At 51.7% G+C, this 18,931-nt stretch overlaps 1 protein-coding gene across 1 annotated transcript in view; it reads left to right on the top strand.

The window, feature by feature from the left end:
- The window catches only part of COL22A1 (collagen type XXII alpha 1 chain), a 265,238-nt gene that overhangs the window by 82,164 nt on the left and 164,143 nt on the right, over window positions 1–18,931 (top strand). Inside the window, exons 8-12 of the mRNA XM_060128072.1 lie at window positions 1,395–1,475; window positions 2,659–2,775; window positions 5,383–5,427; window positions 7,378–7,440; window positions 12,287–12,325. Of these exons, the coding sequence (XP_059984055.1) occupies window positions 1,395–1,475; window positions 2,659–2,775; window positions 5,383–5,427; window positions 7,378–7,440; window positions 12,287–12,325 (345 nt within the window). The remainder of the gene's footprint in view (window positions 1–1,394; window positions 1,476–2,658; window positions 2,776–5,382; window positions 5,428–7,377; window positions 7,441–12,286; window positions 12,326–18,931) is intronic.

Below are 18,931 nucleotides of genomic sequence, written 5' to 3'. Positions count from 1 at the left end.
GCCTTGTGAGGAGCAGGAGGGAAAAGCAGGTAGGGAAAGAGAGCTCAGTGTGTTTGAGGGCTGTGGGTCAGGATGGGGAGCCCTGGGGGAAGATGGACACACAAATGTACAATTACCATGCAGGCTGCTATGTTCAGTATTAGCTGTATGTACAAGGAGCCAAGTGGTGGAGAAGAGACCCCGTGAACTCTTCTTGACAGTAGAGGATGTGTATCAGTTATCAGTTGCTGCATAACAAACATCCCCCCATCCCCCGCCCAAAAAAGAGGGATGAAAACAACAAACTCTTATTGTCTCACAGGTTCTGTGGTTCAGGAATCTGGGAGGGGCTGAGCTGGGTGGGTCTTGCTCAGGGTTTCTCATAACGTGGCTGTCAAGCTATTGGCTATTGCTGTGATCTTGAAGTTAGAACAGGGCTGAAAGACCACCTCCAAGCTCACGCAGGTGATTGCCGGCAGCCTCCCGTGGGCTGTCGGACTGAGGGCTCGGTTCCTTGCTGTTGGATTGCTGGCAGCGGCCCTGGCTCCTCCCCACGTGGCTTCTCCGTGGGGCAGCTCCCTGCATGCCAGCTGGTGGCCCCAGGCTGCGCGCGCGCGAGCGAGGAGACCATGCGCGCACGCACCAAGAAGCCAGCCTTTCCACAGCTGATCTCGAAGTGACACGCCGCCACTTCTGCCATGTTGTGTTCCTTAGAAGCCAGTGACCAGGTCCCTCCTACACTCGGGGGTGGGGAGGTGGATGAGGCTCCACCCCTTGGAGGAGCATCAGAAGATCTGTGGGTGTATTTTTACAACAGCTCCTGAGGGGATGCCTCAGTGTGGTTGCTAGTTTTCAGGGGTTTTCCTAGAAGGGAGACCACGTGCAGAGGCATGGATGTGAAAATCCGTGGTTTCATTTGCTGTGCAAAAGCATGTAAGTGTAATTAGGTCCCATTTGTTTATTTTTGCTTTTATTTGATAGAAGCAAATTTTTAATATAAAAAAGTTCACTTAAGCCACCACATGGAGATGAGAGAGTTGAAAACAGGGATACTCTGAACCTTTGGAGACTGTTGGTGGCAGCACCATGGCAGGGGCTTTAGTGAACGCAGTGGCCACGGATTGTGGACGGGAGGAGGCGTGTGAGGGTCCTGAGCTGTAGCACATTCAGAGCAGGAGAAAACGCTGCCCCCAGTCTGTGCTGACTCACCTTGCACTTGGGGTTCGCGCTGTTAGAGGGATGGGCTGTCTGTAGATGAGACGTAGGCTCCCTCTGAAGTTCAGCTCAGGGTCAGACCATACAGGACCCTGAAGGGGAAGCGGGCCTGATCCCTGAGCAGGGCCTGCCTGAAAGCAGGGAGGATCTGGGTTCCAAAGCCCCCAAAACTCACTCTCTGTCCTCCTTTTCCCTCCCAGTTTGACCTACAGCGGATCGTGATTTACTGTGACTCCCGACACTCGGAACTGGAGACATGCTGTGACATCCCCTCGGGTCCGGTGAGCAGAGACTCTGCATGGAGGGGTTGGGGGGGGCGGAATGGGTCCTTGGCTTCCCGAGGGAGGGGTGTCCTGGGCCCTGGGATGGGATCAGGGGACACCCGCCACCACAGTGCGCCCTGGGAGGGAGCCCCATGGTCATTGCTAGGGTTCCGTTTCCTGGTCTGGCGGGTGTGGGTTGGGGGAGCGGGTCATGCAGGTCTGCCCCAGCCTCGGTCTACGGCCCCCGGGGCTGCAGCTGAGTGATGAGACCCAGCTCTGGGGAGCACGGGGCAGAGGCTGGCAGGGGGGAACGGCATCTCTGCTGCCAGCGCTCAGAGTGGGGAGGCCGCCATGCTCTGCGCTGCTCAGCAAGACAGGAGGAGGCAACACGGGTTCAGGAACAGCGGGCAGAGGCTCCTGGGCCCCCGGCGCAGTTCTGCCTCTCCCAGGGCCTCCCCACCTCTGCCTCGGTCCAGGTCCCTCCCTCTCCATTTACCAAATACCAGTTCCGAGGGTGCTTCCATAGTCCTGCCTCCCAGAGTTGAAAGCTGAAATCCATGCACTCGGCGGGCGCGGGCCCGGACGCAGTGAGCACTCGGTCAGCGTGTCCTGTGTCAGGACGAGTGGGGGGCACAGGCACCCGGGGTGGTCGTTACCAGGGCTGGGGCTGGAGTCAGCTGAGCCTGACTGTAGAGAGAGAGGAGAGAAAGGAAAGGGAGGGAGACGGGTAAGAGCAGGAGAGAATAAAGGGAAAGAAGGAGTGGGGGAGAGGAAGGGAAGAAAGGAGGGAGGGAGGGGGCTGGCGAGGGTAAGGAAATAAGTCATTACGGGCACACCTGCTGGGTTCCTGCGTTCCGGACTCTGAACTGGATGCTTTCTCCGTGTCCTACTAACTCCTCCTCACTGCATTGTGATGGAAACGCCCTTGTCCCCACTCTGCAGAGGTTAGCACTGAGACTCAGAGGGGTTAATGGTTCCCACAGGCTGCTGAGAGGCCAGTGAAGTGGCTGAGCCCCTTGGCCCACGCCAGTCTGACTCCAGGGCCTCAGGGTACCAGCACCTGCGGTCAGACGCTACTTGCCCTCCCTGCTCAGGCTCCAGTGTCCTCAGGGTTCCTGCCTCCCCTTTGCCTGTGCAGGGAAGCTCCAGGGAGTGGTGCCGGGCAGGAAGCCAGGTTCTGACCGCTCTGCTTCCCTTCCAGTGCCAGGTGACCGTGCTGACGGAGCCCTCACCCCCGCCCCAGCCGCCTCCCACCTCCGGCAGTGAACAGATCGGCGTTTTGAAGACTATCAACTGCTCCTGCCCAGCTGGAGAAAAGGTACCATCCACAGTCCACCCTCAGCCGCCAGCCCGGGGCCCCAGAGCTGAGTGGGGCAGGGTGGCAGCAGAACCAGCAGTGGAGGTGGGAATTTCCCATCATGCACGTGGGCTGCCAGGGCAGGGTGGCCCCAGGCTCCAGGCGACTCTCCAGTCAGGGGCCTGTCCTTGCTCCTTGGGCTTCTCCCTTCTTGATTTCTGTGCATATCGGGAGGGGAGCTGCTCAGACCCAGCCGTGACGAACCTCTTCCTGAAGTTCGTGACGTCTTCCCAAGGCACTCTGGCCCCTCCCGGTCTCCTCTTCACTCGTGTGTGCGCCTAAACCAGCCAGATTTGCTTCGAGGATAAGACTCTGCATGGGCAGCGGCCGAGGGTTTAGGTGTGCTCTGCGGGACACACCCTCATCCCTTTCTTCTCAAGGTTCCCTGTAATTAGCTGTACTATATAATCTACATGCGTATATGAGTAGAGTTTAATGCCTCTTGTTTCTAATTTTAAAACCTAATATGTTTCCGACTGCCACCATCGCCTGCCCTTTAGCCTAGATGAAATGTCTCCTCGAGTGCCTGAGGCCTTCATCTGTTTTTCTGTGGACGAACAGCCCTCTTAATAAGAAAACAGTTTCCACTGTTTGAGCAGAATAAACAGATACGTGAGGAGGACAAAATCGAGATGGTCTCCATGAAGATCTGCTCGACTGGTAGCCCCCCAGGGCCCTCGGTCTACAGCATGCAGTATATCAATCGCTCTGTCTGCCCCTCCCAGCTCAGGGCCGGCACACAGGAGGTGCTCCCCAACTTTGCAAGGGCCTTGGGAGGCACAGACAAAACTACGAAATCGTGGTTGACGTTCATTGGAGCGGACACACTTTAAGACTTTCCTGACAGTTTTGTTTCAATAAGCCACCTGTCCTGGCAGCCTCTCCTCCTTCCCTTCTTCCCTCTCCTCTGTTCTCCTTCACACTCTCCTTTCTTCTTTCCACCCAGAGACCCCCTCCCAAGGAGCTCCCAGTCAAGTGGGGATTTCTAACCATGGCCCAGCTGGCTGGGAGGCCACGAGAAGCAAGCTCGGTCATGCTGCGAGCTGAGGCTTTGTCTGGGGCGTCGGTGGAGTTAGGGGCTTCCGGCCTGGTGCTGGGTTAGGATTGGGAGAAGCTAGAGAGGGAGCCAGGGTGGGTGCACCCAGGGCGCCGGGCAGGGATCCTCGTCCGCGCCCCTGCCGGGCTCGGACACAGATAACGTGTTGATCCGGTTCTCACCCATCAATGTCATAACGAAAGCAACTGTCCAAACCCAAGTCCTTTTGAATTCTTGTTTTCCATGGAAAACCCCAAACGGAAAGGGTAACTGCAGCAGCGTGGGGCTTGGCCCACTAGCCTGCAGACTGTGCCCGGGAGGGTGGCCGATGCTATCTCTGCCTAGTTCATGGTTTCCCCAGAGCCCTGCCCTGGCGGGGCACTCCAGCTCACTCTCCAGCTCACGACCACCTGCTGGATCGCCACTGACCTCCTGAGCTTGGCTCACAGATCCCCTCCCCCACCTGTCCCCACTCTGTGTGGCCCCTGGTGGGTCCTAGTTGCCCTTCTAGCCTCATCTCACTCCCCTCTCCCCTCCCAGTTTCAAGTAGGCGGGAATGTCCTGGTCCTCCGCCAGGTCATGATCTTCCTTGCCTTCTGGAATTTGCATATGTAGCACCTTCTGCCTAGAACATCCTTTTCCCTCCCGCCACCCCTTTTAATCTGCTAATGCCTGTTCTTCTTTCAAGATCCCCAAAGAATCCTTTTCTGATCCCATTATTATTGTCTGTATGATCTCCCTCCTCCCTGCCTGCCTGCCTGCCTGCCTGCCTGCCTGCCTGCCTTTCCATTCTTCACATCCATCCATTCAATACCTGTTCATTTAGCCCCTGCTATTTGGGACATTAAGACCCTTTCTTTCCCTCTTCTTCCAGAGACCATAACAATGATCACATTGGAGTAAAACTGCCTACTTGTCTTTACTTCCATAAGCTCATAAATTCCAGATGGCAAAGGCTGAATCTTTCCGTGTCTGTATTTTCAGCCACTATATGAAATAATAGTCGAATTGATGGATACGTGGACCCAGGGTATGAAGGATGGATGGAATGGCTTATTGGGTGATGCCACCCAGAGGGTGAGGCTGGCATTTGTAAATTGATGGCTGTATTTGGAGGTCACGTCCAAGTTCCCCATGTAGGTTGGCAGTTTGAGAAAGGGTGCTCAGCTCCAGAGAATTTTTTTTTTTTTGTGGTACGCGGGCCTCTCACTGTTGTGGCCTCTCCCGCTGCGGAGCACAGGCTCCGGACGCCCAGGCTCAGCGGCCATGGCTCACGGGCCCAGCCGCTCTGCGGCATGTGGCATCTTCCCGGGCCGGGGCACGAACCCGTGTCCCCTGCATCGGCAGGCGGACTTTCAACCACTGCGCCACCAGGGAAGCCCTCCAGTGAACTTTGTCCAACTTATTGATCGGCATGTGGCTTACTAAGGGACTGGCTTATGAGCAGGTGGAGGGGATAACCAACTAGTAAAGAGAGAAAGGGGAAAATTAAAACAGAACCTTACTTGTTTCTTTTGTCTTTCTTCCTTTAGGGTGAAAAGGGCTTTGATGGCCCAGTGGGACTCCCCGGCCCAAAGGTCAGTACTGGAGCTGGCAGAGAAGCCCTTTAGAGCGTGGGGTCCTTTGATTTGCTCTCTTTGTAAGAAGGAGGAAAAAACTCCCAAACGATGGTGTGCTAGGTTATTGTCCTGCGGGGTTTTGCTTCCGAGCTTGTTGAGATGGAAGGATAGGGCAAGTGGCATAAAGTCCGTAGCCTCTGAGTCCCTTCACGGTTCAGAGCGTCCATTTCTCAGCCTGAACGTGTGATCGAGAAGGGGAACACGCACGCCCGGGCTCAGATGCTGTTCGCGCCAACAGGCTCAGCCCTCCGTGGTCAGCTAACTGCATCAATCCTTTCAGGCCTCTATATTCCAGAAACTTCGGGGGTTGCGCCTTAAAGAGTCTGTTCAGCACGCACGATCTGTTTGCTTGACGTGCGTGGAATTCTTTTTGTACACGTTTTCCAAACTCACGAATTGCTCGAGGCCAGGTGCCTCCTTGTGGGCTCCTCCCTCCTCAGCCGTGGACCGGCCTCTTCTCTGTCCACCACTGCCCAGGTTTATCGCATTTACGGAGCTGGACAGGGCTGTCGTCTCGCATCATTTTTTCGGTCTCGGAAAGCTGAGACCCAGAGAGGTGTGCATTGCCCGGGGTCACACACAGGCTGAGGGAGGAGGTCAGCGTTGCCCAGTGGCCGTTTCCTAGTCTGGTGTTCGAAAGAGGGGCTGAGTGTGATGGTGCAGACGACTAGCGATGACTGCATCCCCTTCCCTTCCCTCCCCGCTTCTCCCTCTCCCCCTCCCCCTGCCTCTGTCCCTCCCTCTCTCCCTTTCTCCCCCTCCCTCTCACCTGTATTACTTGTGTTCACATTCATTCAGTGCATCACCACTGAGCATCTCCTAAGGTCCCTTTTGTCCTCTCCCTTCTTCCTTCTTCTGTATGTACCTCCTTCATCTTCCCCTTTTCTCGCCCTTCTCCCCTCTGTCCCCAGTATGCTAGGATGGGGAGAATAGACAGACAGACACACGCACACACACAGGAGGTCCAAGGTGCCAGGTGTTCACTGCGAGAGAGAGAGCAGGGGCCTCTGCCTTGCTGAGCAGCCCCTGGGCTGTAGCCTCAGCTCCTGGGCTGTCAGATGGAAGAAGAGAGCAAAGCTGTTCGGGGGTTTGTGAAGCTCTAAGTAGAAAACATTTGTCTGAAGCAGTGGCCGTTCATGGAGCGACCGAGCTGTGCTGTGGTCGGACAGATCTGGGGTTGTGCAGACGACAGAGCCTGACCCCTGACCCTGGGAGAGAAGATGAGGTGGGAGGGAGGGGATTCTAGGGAGGGAAACAGGTCCCACCAGCTGCAGATAAGCCTGGCTGCCCCGTGGCTGATTGGCAGTCCTGGCCCTTTAGCCAGTGTCCCAGCCCGTCCGTGCTTAAGATGCTGTGTAAACACCTTGATTCCAGCGGCTCTGTTTACCTAGAGGTAGCTCAGGTCGTGTCCACAGGCGTGGCCTGGTGGATCCTGGGTGCCCAGGCCCGTTCTGGATGCGGGGACATACCAGGGAGCCATGTCCCCGGACTCAGAGCCAGCAGGAAGAGGCATGACAGGGGGTGGGACGCTGGGTTGCGGGGAGCGGGGCTGGGGGGGGCCCTGAAGCTTCCTGGGGAGGCTCCAGGATGCCTGGGGGGGGGCCCGCCCTCGCTGGGTCCAGTAAGATGCGTAGGAGTTGCTGTTCCGTTCCCCAGGTCAAGGGTGCAATGCTTTCACCCACTTGCTTTCTCCAGGTGTCCTTTGTTCCGGGAATTAGGAGTTTGAGAAAATTACTCAGATACTTCTTCCCTCTCCGGGGGTGGGAGGCTTGGCCTCATGGTGCAGTTGGCAGTGACAAAATCGGCTGCTTCCAGAAAACTGGGGCAAGGTGGGCCATGGGCAGCTGGTGTGGGAGAGGTTGGTCGGAGGAGCCGACCCAACGTTCGTCTCTGGTTTCCACCCCTCAGGGGGACATGGGAGCCGCTGGGCCGGCTGGAGCTCCTGGACCCAAGGGAGAGAAAGGAGATATGGTGAGTGAAGGCCCCTCTGCGTGGCCAGTGGGGGGGACCCCTCTGCACGGGCACAGGAGGCCTGCCGGCCGCTCCAGCCTCACCCTGCACCACTCCACCCTCAGCCCCTGAAGTCTGTGCTCCAGGTTGGCAGTGATGACTCCCCCAACTGGCCATGTCTCACCCTGGCCATTGCATATGGTTTTTCCTCTACCAGGAATCATTTTGCCCTCTGTCCACCCCCATTTGCCCCTCACCTCCCCCTCCTGCCTGGCTCACGTTTTCGCACCTTTCAGACTCAACCGGTGTAGTTCTCCGGGGTATCTTTGCGACCCCAGGTCTGGCTCACCCCCTCGGTTCTCCCACATCCCTGGTGCCTGTCAGTCCCCGCATCAGCTGACTCCCTGATACCGCGGTTTGCCGTTTGTCGGTCCAGCATCCCGGCATCTGGCCCAGCACAGACTGTGTTCATGCATCCTTAGGTTGATGAGCGAGCACAGTGGATGGTGGGTCAGGGAAGAATTGCAGAGATAAACGGTTCATGGTGCAGAGCAGGGCTTAGGAGCCACACGGCTGGCAAGCAAAGGCTGACTCCACCAAGATACTTAACCTTCCTGTCCTCAGTTTCCTCATCTGTAAAGTGGGGAGGATAAAATTAACTGTTGAGTTGCATGATGAGGATTAAAACGAGTTAACGCATGTAAACAATTTGTAACAGTGCAGAAGCAAAGTAAATGCTATTGTTCCTCTGTTGTTACCTGGCCTGGTGGAAGCACTAAACCCATCCTTCAGACTGCATCTTGTAGCATCAGTAGCACAGGTTTGGAGTCAGGTGGGCCTCAGTAGCTGTCCCCGGCTCCTGCCTTTATTGGCTGTGTGACTGCAAGCGGGTTGCTAAACCTCCCTGAAAACGTCATTCGCTCCATGAACAGAATAAAGAAAAGAGCAGCTTTGTCTGTAAAATGCCTGGCCCATGGTAGGAGGCCAGTGAATGAGCGCGAGTGTAATCAGTTCCTTTTAGGTTCTCAGTGCGCAGGGGAAACCCGACGACAAGACAGAGCCGCTCCCCTAGAAGAGTTAGCCTGGCAGACACCCCCGTGCCATCACCTGAGAGCTCATGATTGCAACTATACCGCCTGCCCTTCTTCACAGGGGCTTCATGTTGGTCCCTCCTTACTCCTTAGAACAGCTTCTTAAACTTAAGCTCATCACTCACGGACGGGAAGGATACAGAATTTTCAGCCTTGCGTGATGCGCTCGTGATCACATCAGGTGCTCTGCCTGTGTGTGGCAAAGGCAGGATTTGAATCTATTTTAATCTGAGTCTTGTGCTCACTTGCTGAGCTATACCTTTCACCCACACTCTACACACCGGCCTCCTGTGCAGAGGTGGGAAGCAGCCGCTCTGTGCAAATTAACATGGAAATAGGAAGAGAGGCTTACATTTAACAGCATTCATGGCGTGCCGGGATCTGTGCTGTATGTTTTACCGATTTCTGGCTCATTTAACCCTCAGTTCGATGTTGTGAGGTGAGGGCTAGTGAAACACCCATTTTACTGATACACAGGGAAAAACCAGGCTACAGAAACTGCTTGTGAGAGGGCACAGATGTCGGATCTAACAGACAAAGCCTGCAAAGTAGCCATTGTAATCATATCCAGAGAACTAAAGGAAGCCATTTGGAAGGAAACAGAGGGGAGCATCATGACATTATCTCATCAGATATAGAACATAAGGAGGTAGAAATTGTTAAAAAGAACCAAATGGAAATTCTAGAACTAAATGGAAATTGTAAAGTACAGTCAATGAAATGAAAAGGAAAATCACTCGAGAGGCATGACAGTAGGTTTGAACTGGCTGAAGAAAGAGCCAGCATTCTTGAGAACAGATCAGGAGCGATCATGTCGTCTGAAGATCAGAGAGAAACAATAACGAAGGAAAATGAACAGAGCCTCAGAGAAGTGTGAGGGCCCGTGAAGTGCGTCAGTGCACGTAACAGGGGTACCCGGAGCGGAGAGAAAGGAGCAGAAAAAGTGTTCAGAGAGATCACGGCTGAAGACATCCCGAATTTGATGAAGAGCAGTAATCTGCACGTTCAGGAAGCCTCGGGAAGTCCAATCGAGAAAAACAGAAGGAGGCCCATCCTTAGAAAACTCCATCCTTAGAAGGAGGTCCATCCTTAGAAAAATCCATCCTTAGAAAGGAGGTCCATCCTTAGAAGGAGGTCCATCCTTAGAAAAATCCATCCTTAGAAAGGAGGTCCATCCTTAGAAGGAGGTCCATCCTTAGAAGGAGGTTCATCCTTAGAAGGAGGTCCATCCTTAGAAAACTCCATCCTTAGAAGGAGGTCCATCCTTAGAAAAATCCATCCTTAGAAGGAGGTCCATCCTTAGAAGGAGGTCCATCCTTAGAAAAATCCATCCTTAGAAAGGAGGTCCATCCTTAGAAAAATCCATCCTTAGAAAGGAGGTCCATCCTTAGAAGGAGGTCCATCCTTAGAAAAATCCATCCTTAGAAAGGAGGTCCATCCTTAGAAAAATCCATCCTTAGAAAGGAGATCCATCCTTAGAAGGAGGTCCATCCTTAGAAAGGAGGTCCATCCTTAGAAAAATCCATCCTTAGAAAGGAGGTCCATCCTTAGAAAAATCCATCCTTAGAAAGGAGGTCCATCCTTAGAAGGAGGTCCATCCTTAGAAAGGAGGTCCATCCTTAGAAAAATCCATCCTTAGAAAGGAGGTCCATCCTTAGAAAAATCATGGTAAAAAACGCTAACAGACAAAGCAAAAGAATCGAAAGCAGAAAAAGAAAAATGATTCCTGATGTACAAGGAAAACCCAATAAGATTATCAGCTGACTCATCACCAGAAATAATTGAGGCCAGAATGCAGTGGAGTGACAAGTTCAAAGTAATAATTATGACAGTGTATCATTGGGTATTTAACAAATATTTGTAACAACAGTAGCACAAAAATGGGGAAGAAGGAATAGATCACGTAGGAGTATGTTTCTAAGTCTCACTGGAAGTAAGTTAGTGTAAATCTTAAGTAGATCCTGATAAGTTAAGATGTATATGGTAAACCTCAGGCAACCTCCAAGAAAATAATTCAAAACTATATGGTGAAAATATCCTTAAAGAGGTTAAAATGTTGCACTAAAAAGAACTCATGTAATGCAAAAAAGAGCATTAAAGGAGGAATAAAGAAACAGAAGAAGTCAGGAGACACAGAAAACAAAAAGTTAAATGGCATATGTCAATCTACCTACATCAAAAACAGCATTGTCTGTAAATGTATTAAACAAACCAATTGAACAGCAGAGATTTTCAGCCTGGACGTAAAAACAGATCCAACTGTATTGTGTCTACAGGAGACACACTTTAGATTCAAATATATAAACAGGTTGAAAGTAAAAGGATGGACAATACACATTCCACAAATAGAAAACATTAGAAATTGGAGTGACTGTAACAGTATCAGACAAAGGCTTTAAAAAAGGTTAATAGAAATAAAGAGGAACATTTTATAATGATAAAAGTGTCGATCCTCTAAAAATATGTGACAATTATAAACATATGTGCACCTAATAACAGAGCCCCCAGATATATGAAGCAAACATTGAGAATTGAAGTGAGAGACTTAACATCCCACTTAAATAATGTGTAGAACAACTAGGAATGTGGAGAAATCGTAACTCATACGTTGCTGGTGTAAAATGCTGCAGCTGCTTTTGAAAAGCAGTCTGGTGGCCCTTAAAGGGTTAAACACAGAATTATATGACCCAGCAATTCCACTCCTAGGTGTATAACCAAAAGAAATGAAAACATGTGTTCATACAAAAACTTGTTCATGGATGTTCATAGCAGCCTTATTCATAATAACGGAAAAGTAGAAGGAACCTAAATGTTCATCACGTGATGAATGGATAAATAAAATGTGTGTCATAGCCATGCAATGGCATAGTATTCTGCAATAAAATGAGGTATTGACACATGCTGCAAGGTGGGTGAACCTTGAAAGCACTTTGCTAAGAAAACACGGGCTATGAAGCCAGTCATAAAAGCCCACATGTATGATTTCATATATATAAAACGTCTAGAATAGCTGAATTTATAGAAACAGAAAACTGATTAATGTTTGCCTAGGGTAGGGGATGGGGGAAAAAGGGGAGTGACCACAATGGGTTTGGGGTTCTTTTGGGATGATGAAAACATTCTAAAGTTGATTGTGGTGGTGTTGCACCACCACATTTAGTATATTTAATAAATGTACTAAGAAGCCATTGAATTGTACACTTTATTTTTAGTTAATTAATTAATTAATTTTTGGCCACATTGGGTCTTCGTTGCTGTGCGCGGGCTTTCTCTAGTTGCGGCAAGCGGGGGCTACTGTTCGTTGCTGTGTGCGGGCTTCTCATTGCAGCGGCTTCTCGTTATGGAGCGCGGGCTCTAGGCGCGCGGCCTTCAGTAGTTGCGGCTCGCGGGCTTAGCTGCTCCGTGGCATGCGGGATCTTCCCGGACCAGGGCTCGAACCCGCGTCCCCTGCATTGGCAGGTGGATTGTTAACCACTGCGCCACCAGGGAAGCCCTACACTTTAAATAGGTGAATTATGTGCTCTGTAGATTATATCTCAATAAAGCTGATGTGGAAGAAAGAATAGTACCATAATACTGAGTTGTTGGAAAAATTAAATGAGATAAAGCTCACGAGAATCTACCCTCAGTAAATGATAGTGTCTTTAGAGGCTCCTTGGCAGGGCTTATGAGAAAGCAGCCCACCATTTTGAATCCCAGGGCACATCTGCCACGTGTGATGTCATGCCGTGGCAATGCTTCGTAGAAAACCTTTGCCTTCTGCTTTGCTTTTCCAGGGCAGAGGACCTTTTGTCCACGGAGAAAAGGGCGAAAAGGTAAGCACCTCCCTGCTGTCTCATTCCTCCAGGGGCTGTGGATGTGGCCCGGGAACAGAATGGGGCACTTGGGTTCGGGAGAGTTGTGTGCTGTCGTGGTGCTGCCTGGTAAGAACTTGGGTGGGAGGGGAAGAGGTTTCCTGGGCTGAGTGCCTCAGTGTGTGAAGTGGGAGGGAAGGGCTTGTTCAGGACGTGGATGGTTCACAGTGCTTAGAGCAGAGGGTACTTAATGGCGCTCATGGAAATTGGGATGCAGAGCTGCAGATGTGGTTTGAGGACCAACATACAGGGCATTCAATATCAGAATGTGTTCAGGCCTTGTCTGCAGCGATGGGAAGGCCTTGGACGGTCTGTGCGTGATCAGACATGCTGAGAAGGTCCAAAGAGCAGGTGCCGATGGACGGGAGAGCGGGCAGACCAGAGGAACTCGGGGAATAGTCAGGAGATTGTTGCAGAAGCACGAAGGCAAGATGATGAGGGCCAGAGTCATGGGTGGCAGTAGGACTAGACAGGCAGAGGAATGGAGGCCTATTCACATCCTCCCTGGATACGAATGTTGCACCTTCTTTAACCGTCATCAGTTGTGATGATGATGTACGAGGTCAACAGATCCTGGGAAAGAGGGGATTCCTTCTAAAGAGGAAAGCTTTCTTAAGGTGTGTCAGCCTAGAAGGAGAAATAAAGCAGTCACTAAAAATGCCATTTTCCACTCACACCAGCGATTAAAAATACACCTCCCATTTCCCAGGAGAGGCAGCCACAATACTTTGTAACATACATTTATGTTGGTTATTTTGCCGGAGTCTAGGCAATTGTAGACTCAGAATGCAGGGCATTGGACCTCGGAAGGATATCGTTACTCAGAGGGGGGCTCACATCAACCCCTTGCGTGGGGCTGATGGTATAAAGCAGGTGCCACTCTGTCAGGTTACTATGGAAACAGAGCTTTCATGTGCCCAGCTCGTTCTCTCCGTGTAGCACCTTTTATTTAGTCCGTTCATGTCTAGAGATTTACTCTAAGGAGATAAATCAAGGCTGTGCACAAGTACATACCCACACGTTTCGTAATTACAGCGTGATTTATAAGGCAGCCTGGAAACAACGGTAACGCTCTGCAGTGGGCAAAAGGTAACGTGAGTTACTGTACAGCTAAATAATACAATGGCATTTAGAGGCACAAAATCACATTTAGAAGGATAATTAACGACCCAGCAAATGAAGATAGCATTTTGTTCATTTTTAATTAAAACACATTGCAAAATATCTATACAGTATGACTCCAGTTGTGTTTATGTGTGTGTGTGAGACTCAGAGAGGGAGGCTGATTCTGGGGGCAAACCCCCATTGTTAACCACTGGTTGTCTGTGGGTGGCAAAGCTGTGAGAGTATTTATTTTTTCCCTTACTTTTCTTTGTGTCTTCATTTATTCCACAAGGAACTTCTCTTTTTTAACCTGTGTTAAAAGCACAGGCACACACACGCACACGTAATAACTACTGCACGGGAATACAGAGCCATTTGAGAGACAGTGTGACACACAGTGTAACACGAGCTTTGCACCAGGCAGACCTGGGTCAGTCGAGGTGTTCCCAAGCTCTGCCATCAGCGTCTGGGTCTCCCGCTGCCTACAGCAGGACTGGCAGCACCATCTTCCTCGATTCCTGTGTGGTCTCAAAGCACAGCACCTGGAACCTAGGCACTCAGGTTTGATGGTTGCCATCATGTTCGGTTCCTAAGAGCCCAGAACCCAGGCACAGGGTATTAACAGGACACCTACATGTTCCTCGGGTTCAGGACTGGGGCTGCCAGAGCGCTTGAAGTCAGGGCGCTCAGCCTGGGTCGTGCTTCCCAGGCAAGACCAACGTGCAGCTCCTGGGCCGGCTTGTCCTCTGAGTGACGTGCTGTCCTTCTCATGTGCTGGCGCCACCAGGAGAAGCTGACAGGCCCCCTTTCTCCCATGAGCAGCAGCTGCATCTCTGCCCCGTCTGTTCTGGTTGAGCTCAGGACAGGCAGCCTTCTGCTTCTGGAGGCACCTCCCCGGTGCCCCAAAGCCCAGGCTGCAGCGCTACGCTCAGGACCTGAAGCTGCCGGGCCACAGTCCCAGCCGGGAGACCTCCCCACACATCCGGTGCCGGCAGAAGAGACGCGTAGCTGAATAGACGCCGGCACTCCTGGCTCTGTCTTCAGCTGACGTTCTCTTGCAGTTGGGCATTTTTAGCAAAGTCTGAGTCTAGATTCTTCCACATCTGAGCTGTGTGATTCAGGATGAGTCACCTCCGTCTCTGGGTCTCTGCTCCCTCATCTGTAGAAACGAAGGGGTGGGATGTGATGATGCATAAGGGACCTTGCAGGTGGCAGTTCTGAGACTGGGTCATCAGCCCACCCCCAGCCTGAGTCCCTGGGGCTGTCTTCCGTAACTTGGAGTCTCTGCTTCCCCTCGAAGGATGCAGCGGGGCCAGGGAGAGTCAAGGGGACAACAGGATCCACAGAAAGGAGACCACTGGTGACTCATGCACGTGGACAGAGCTTAACAAACCGGCTCTTTTGCTGGAATATTCTCTCGAAAGCAATCGCAGAGTACCAAGGGGATTGGATGAACTGGAGCCTGATGTGTCCACAGTCCGCGACTGTGTCCAGTCATGTTACGCTGAATCTTGCTGTGGTTTTTTGGGTTTTTTAAAAATTTTTGGTGATGTAATCAGCCACTGTGACAATGTGCATTGACCTATCTGAGGGCGAGGCACCGTGTATGCTGTGTTCCATGCTTTAATGTCTCATTATTAAGACAGTGCTTCGAGGAAGTCACAGCTATGCCCTTTTCACAGATGAGAGAACATAGCTTAGAGGTCAAGTGACCTGCCCAAGGTCACAGTTAGTAAGATGGCTAGAAAACACAATCACTCGTGAAGGGAAGCTGGAAGGCTGATTCAGTTACCCCTTTTTCTGCAGCTGAGGAAACTGAGGCTCAGAGAAGGTGAGTGACTGGCCCAGTGTCACACAGCTGGAACACTGCCGGAGCTCTTGGCCTCCTGACTTGCCCAGCGCCCCCCACCAAATGCCCAGGACCACTGTGTGGTGCTTTGTTCCTGGGCTGCCTCTGCCCCTAGTTTTGGGAGCCAGCCTTCTCTCTGGTTCCCGTTCCACCCCACGTTCACCACGGGTTCTTGGGACAAAGCTCCCTCAGTGTTTTCATACGTATGAAATAGGGCTCAGGGAAAGGGGGAAGCAGGCTTTTAGGGGCTGCCTGAAAAGATCTGCGCGTAGCCCAGGTGTTGGGGGCACAGAAGGAGAGAAAGATAGGCATGGACCCTCCTTCACAGCGTCTGGAAGATAGCTGGCACTAAATAAATGCTTGCCTAGTAAGTGAATGGATGGATGGAGTGTGGACCTCCGTCATCCAGGACCAAGAGCCAGTAGAATGGTCACAGACTCTGCAGTCAGAAAGGTTCAGCTTCACATTCCGGCTCCCCTTCATGTGGAGCCTCAGGTTCCTTTTCTGTAAGAGTGAGAAGGGGAATGATAATAGTTCCTACCACGTGAGGATGCTGGGAAGATTAACCCAGGGCCCCACGTCGCAAGCCCGCATAATGGGTGATGCCGCTGTTCTCGCCCCCCCCCCCCCGCCCCGTCGTCACTGGCAACGCTGTCTTGTTGAGGGTAAGAGAGGGCGGCGGCAGCATGGTGTGGACCCGTGCTGGTGGGCTGGTTTGGACCAGTTTGGGGGGAGTCAGGGGGAGCAGGGAGGGGTGATGACTTCCGTGCCCTTCCCACCCTTGGTCCTTCCATGTTGACAAAGTAAATTAATAAGCAGAGTGAAGATGTTGGTGTAAGGTTTCCTACGGCTGGACACTGAGTCTTTTCCATGGAGATGTGGTCCATGAGCCCCGCGGTAGAAAAAAATTCAGAAACAACAAAAACAAGGCCAAAGTGCGTGGTGTCCAGTGAGCTTCCTTTTGCATCCCGAGGGTCCTTCCGCTCTGGGGGACCAGAGCCTTCAGGGGAGGAACCCCACAGAGAGGCTGCCTTGTCGTCCCTTCCTGGACCCACAGCGCCCTCTGGTGTCTGGAAGCCAGAGCGTCGCTCCAGTTTTCCTCTGCAGGGGTGCATGTGATGCTGGGGAGATAGACCTCTGCCCTTTGGGAGCGTTCCTCTTTCCCTTAGGAATCTAGCACCTGGGGGGACGAGGACAAAGAGAGCTTTCGTTTTGTGCTCAGATGTGGGCTCAGGTGATGGAAAGAAAGCAGGTTCGGGGAGTTGGGCAGACCTGGTTTGGATCCCAGCTCTGCAGTGGCTGGGTGAGCATTGGGTGGTGTCTCTCTGAGCCTCAGTTTCCTCATCTGTAAAGTGGGGCCATTGATGCCCACCCCTTAGGGCTGTTGTGGGGCTTATAGGAGGTTGGCAGTGCCTGTGACAGCACCTGGCTTAGTCCCTGGCACGTGGTAGTTCATGTAAAAATCTGTCCCTTATCTTTATTCCTTTCTTTTGTCTGCTAGAAGCTGTTGCTAAAATCCATAAAAGAGTGACAGATGTGCTTCTTCAGTAAACAGCGTTCAAGTACCTAGTACGTGGGAGAGTGGTGGGTTCACAGAGCTGTAAAACATGGCCCGGGCCTCCGCCAGAGTTCTCACTCACCAGTTCAGAGGAGGAGACATGCACACACATTCTGGTCACGCGGTTGTCTAATCATGAGTGTTTCTTCTTCTTCCTGGTCCTTAATCGAGCCTGTTGTGCCACCTCCGTCCTCCACCCTGTTACACGCTCAGAGGGTGACGACGCTATCAGGAGACCCTGCCTAGGACGCCGGTCACGTCAGCACTGCACCTTGAGGGTTTCCCAGGATACCCGGTATTGTACTGCTGGGGCTGCTTAGAGAATCAAACTAAAAAATATCTAGGAAATTATTGTAAGCACAGTTCCGATGAAGGGAGGAACAGAAACAAAACGACTGCAAGCTGACTCTGTTCTTTGTAAGTACTCTTAATGGTGACCAGCGGCAGCAAAAAATGGAAACAACCTGATGGAAAATTGCATTTCTTCAAGTGAAAATTAGGAAGCCCTTATATATGTAGATGTGCACGCAACATGGCGTCAATGAAATAGTAGAATAGGAAGCCACATGCACTCCCACACGAAAGGCGTGTGCAGCGAGCAGAGCCAGTGCACTGGGGAGTGGGATTTGGGCTATTTCGTGCCTTGTTAATTGCTCTTTATGTTGCTATAACATTAGTACTTTTGCAAAACATAAACATTTAACTAACAACTAGAGCTTAAACTTAATATGATGAAAAAATAAAAAATAATAGTATATTTACAGTTGTTCATGCATGAAATCCAAAAGCCAAAATCCAAATCCAAAAGTATTATTTTGGAGGGAAGAGCCCTCTCTCCCAGCATGGGGCATTTGCCGAACCCTGCGTGCTGTGACGGCTGGTCCCAGATGACAGAACATGGCAGCGGCTGAGGGTCAGGCTTTGGGAACCTGGCACTGCCCCTGTCCTGCTGTGTGACCTTGGAAAGGTCATTGCAGTTCTTGGTGCCTGTTTTCTCATGTGTACACTGAAGATAATAGTAACAATAATAGGCTCTTGTAAGATTGAAGTGAGGGTTAAGTGATTGCATCCACGGAAAGAACTTCGCAGAGCACCTGGCAGATCCGAAAGCATTAGCGGGAATCAGGTCTAAGCCACCTGGGCGCTGGATTCTCCGAGCGTGATGGTCAATTCGGACACATTATCTACGTTAGTCCAAACAGAACGACAGACTCAGTACTTTCACTTAGAAGCCCGGGGACGGTGTTCTTTCTCCCAGGGCCTGGGGCTGTGCGATGAGAGCCCAGATATCCCTGCAGCCATGCAGCGAGCCAGGTGGGGTAGGGCAGCGGTGACACACACAGGCTGGGCCCAGCGTGGACCCTTGTAGATGCCGTTGCAGAGCGGAGTCCCGGCTCACCTAAGCCAGCATCACCCGCTGCTCAGATACACAGGGCAATGCATTTCCTGCCGGGGCTCTTTGCTTTCTTTATGAGCAGCTGCTGGTATTAATATTTTAATCAGAGTTGGGATGGGATGTAGAAGGCAGCTCTCAGGTAGAGACCAGCCTAGACCCGGTGCTGAGGGGACTCCCCCGCCCCCTGTTTCCCTCGAGTGGAGAGTAGCAGAGGACAGAGCAGGGAAAGGGCTTGCAGCCCCTCATCAAGTCTGGCTCACACCTTGTAGACGCTGGGGGCCCTTGGGAGCCACAGGGGATGGAATTGTGGCAAAGTGTCCCGTAAAGCCATGCGTGGGTCAGCAACTGTGTACTCAGCGCCTGGTAGCGGGGGGAAAGAAACCAAAACAACCACCACCGAAAAGTCCTCTCTTCAGCATTTTCACAGAAATCCGTATGGCAGTAAATAAAATTTTGTATGGATTTTGTGCTCGGATATCACAGTGCGGTGCCCCAGAAAAACTATGCGAGCAAATAGAAGGAACTCAGCTAAATCTTATTGCGCTGGTTGACTCAGTAGCAGACAGAATTCTAGGTCACGCAAACATCGGTTCCGTGTCTTTATGGCTTTCTTCCATTTTTATCGGGACCATAAACCTGACGGGGAAGGAGGAATCGGAG

The sequence above is a fragment of the Lagenorhynchus albirostris genome, chromosome 17, assembly GCF_949774975.1.
Source record: "Lagenorhynchus albirostris chromosome 17, mLagAlb1.1, whole genome shotgun sequence".
Classification (NCBI taxonomy): domain Eukaryota; kingdom Metazoa; phylum Chordata; class Mammalia; order Artiodactyla; family Delphinidae; genus Lagenorhynchus; species Lagenorhynchus albirostris.
The sequence above is the reverse complement of the archived record's forward strand: the minus strand, read 5'-3'. Positions and strand labels throughout refer to the sequence as shown.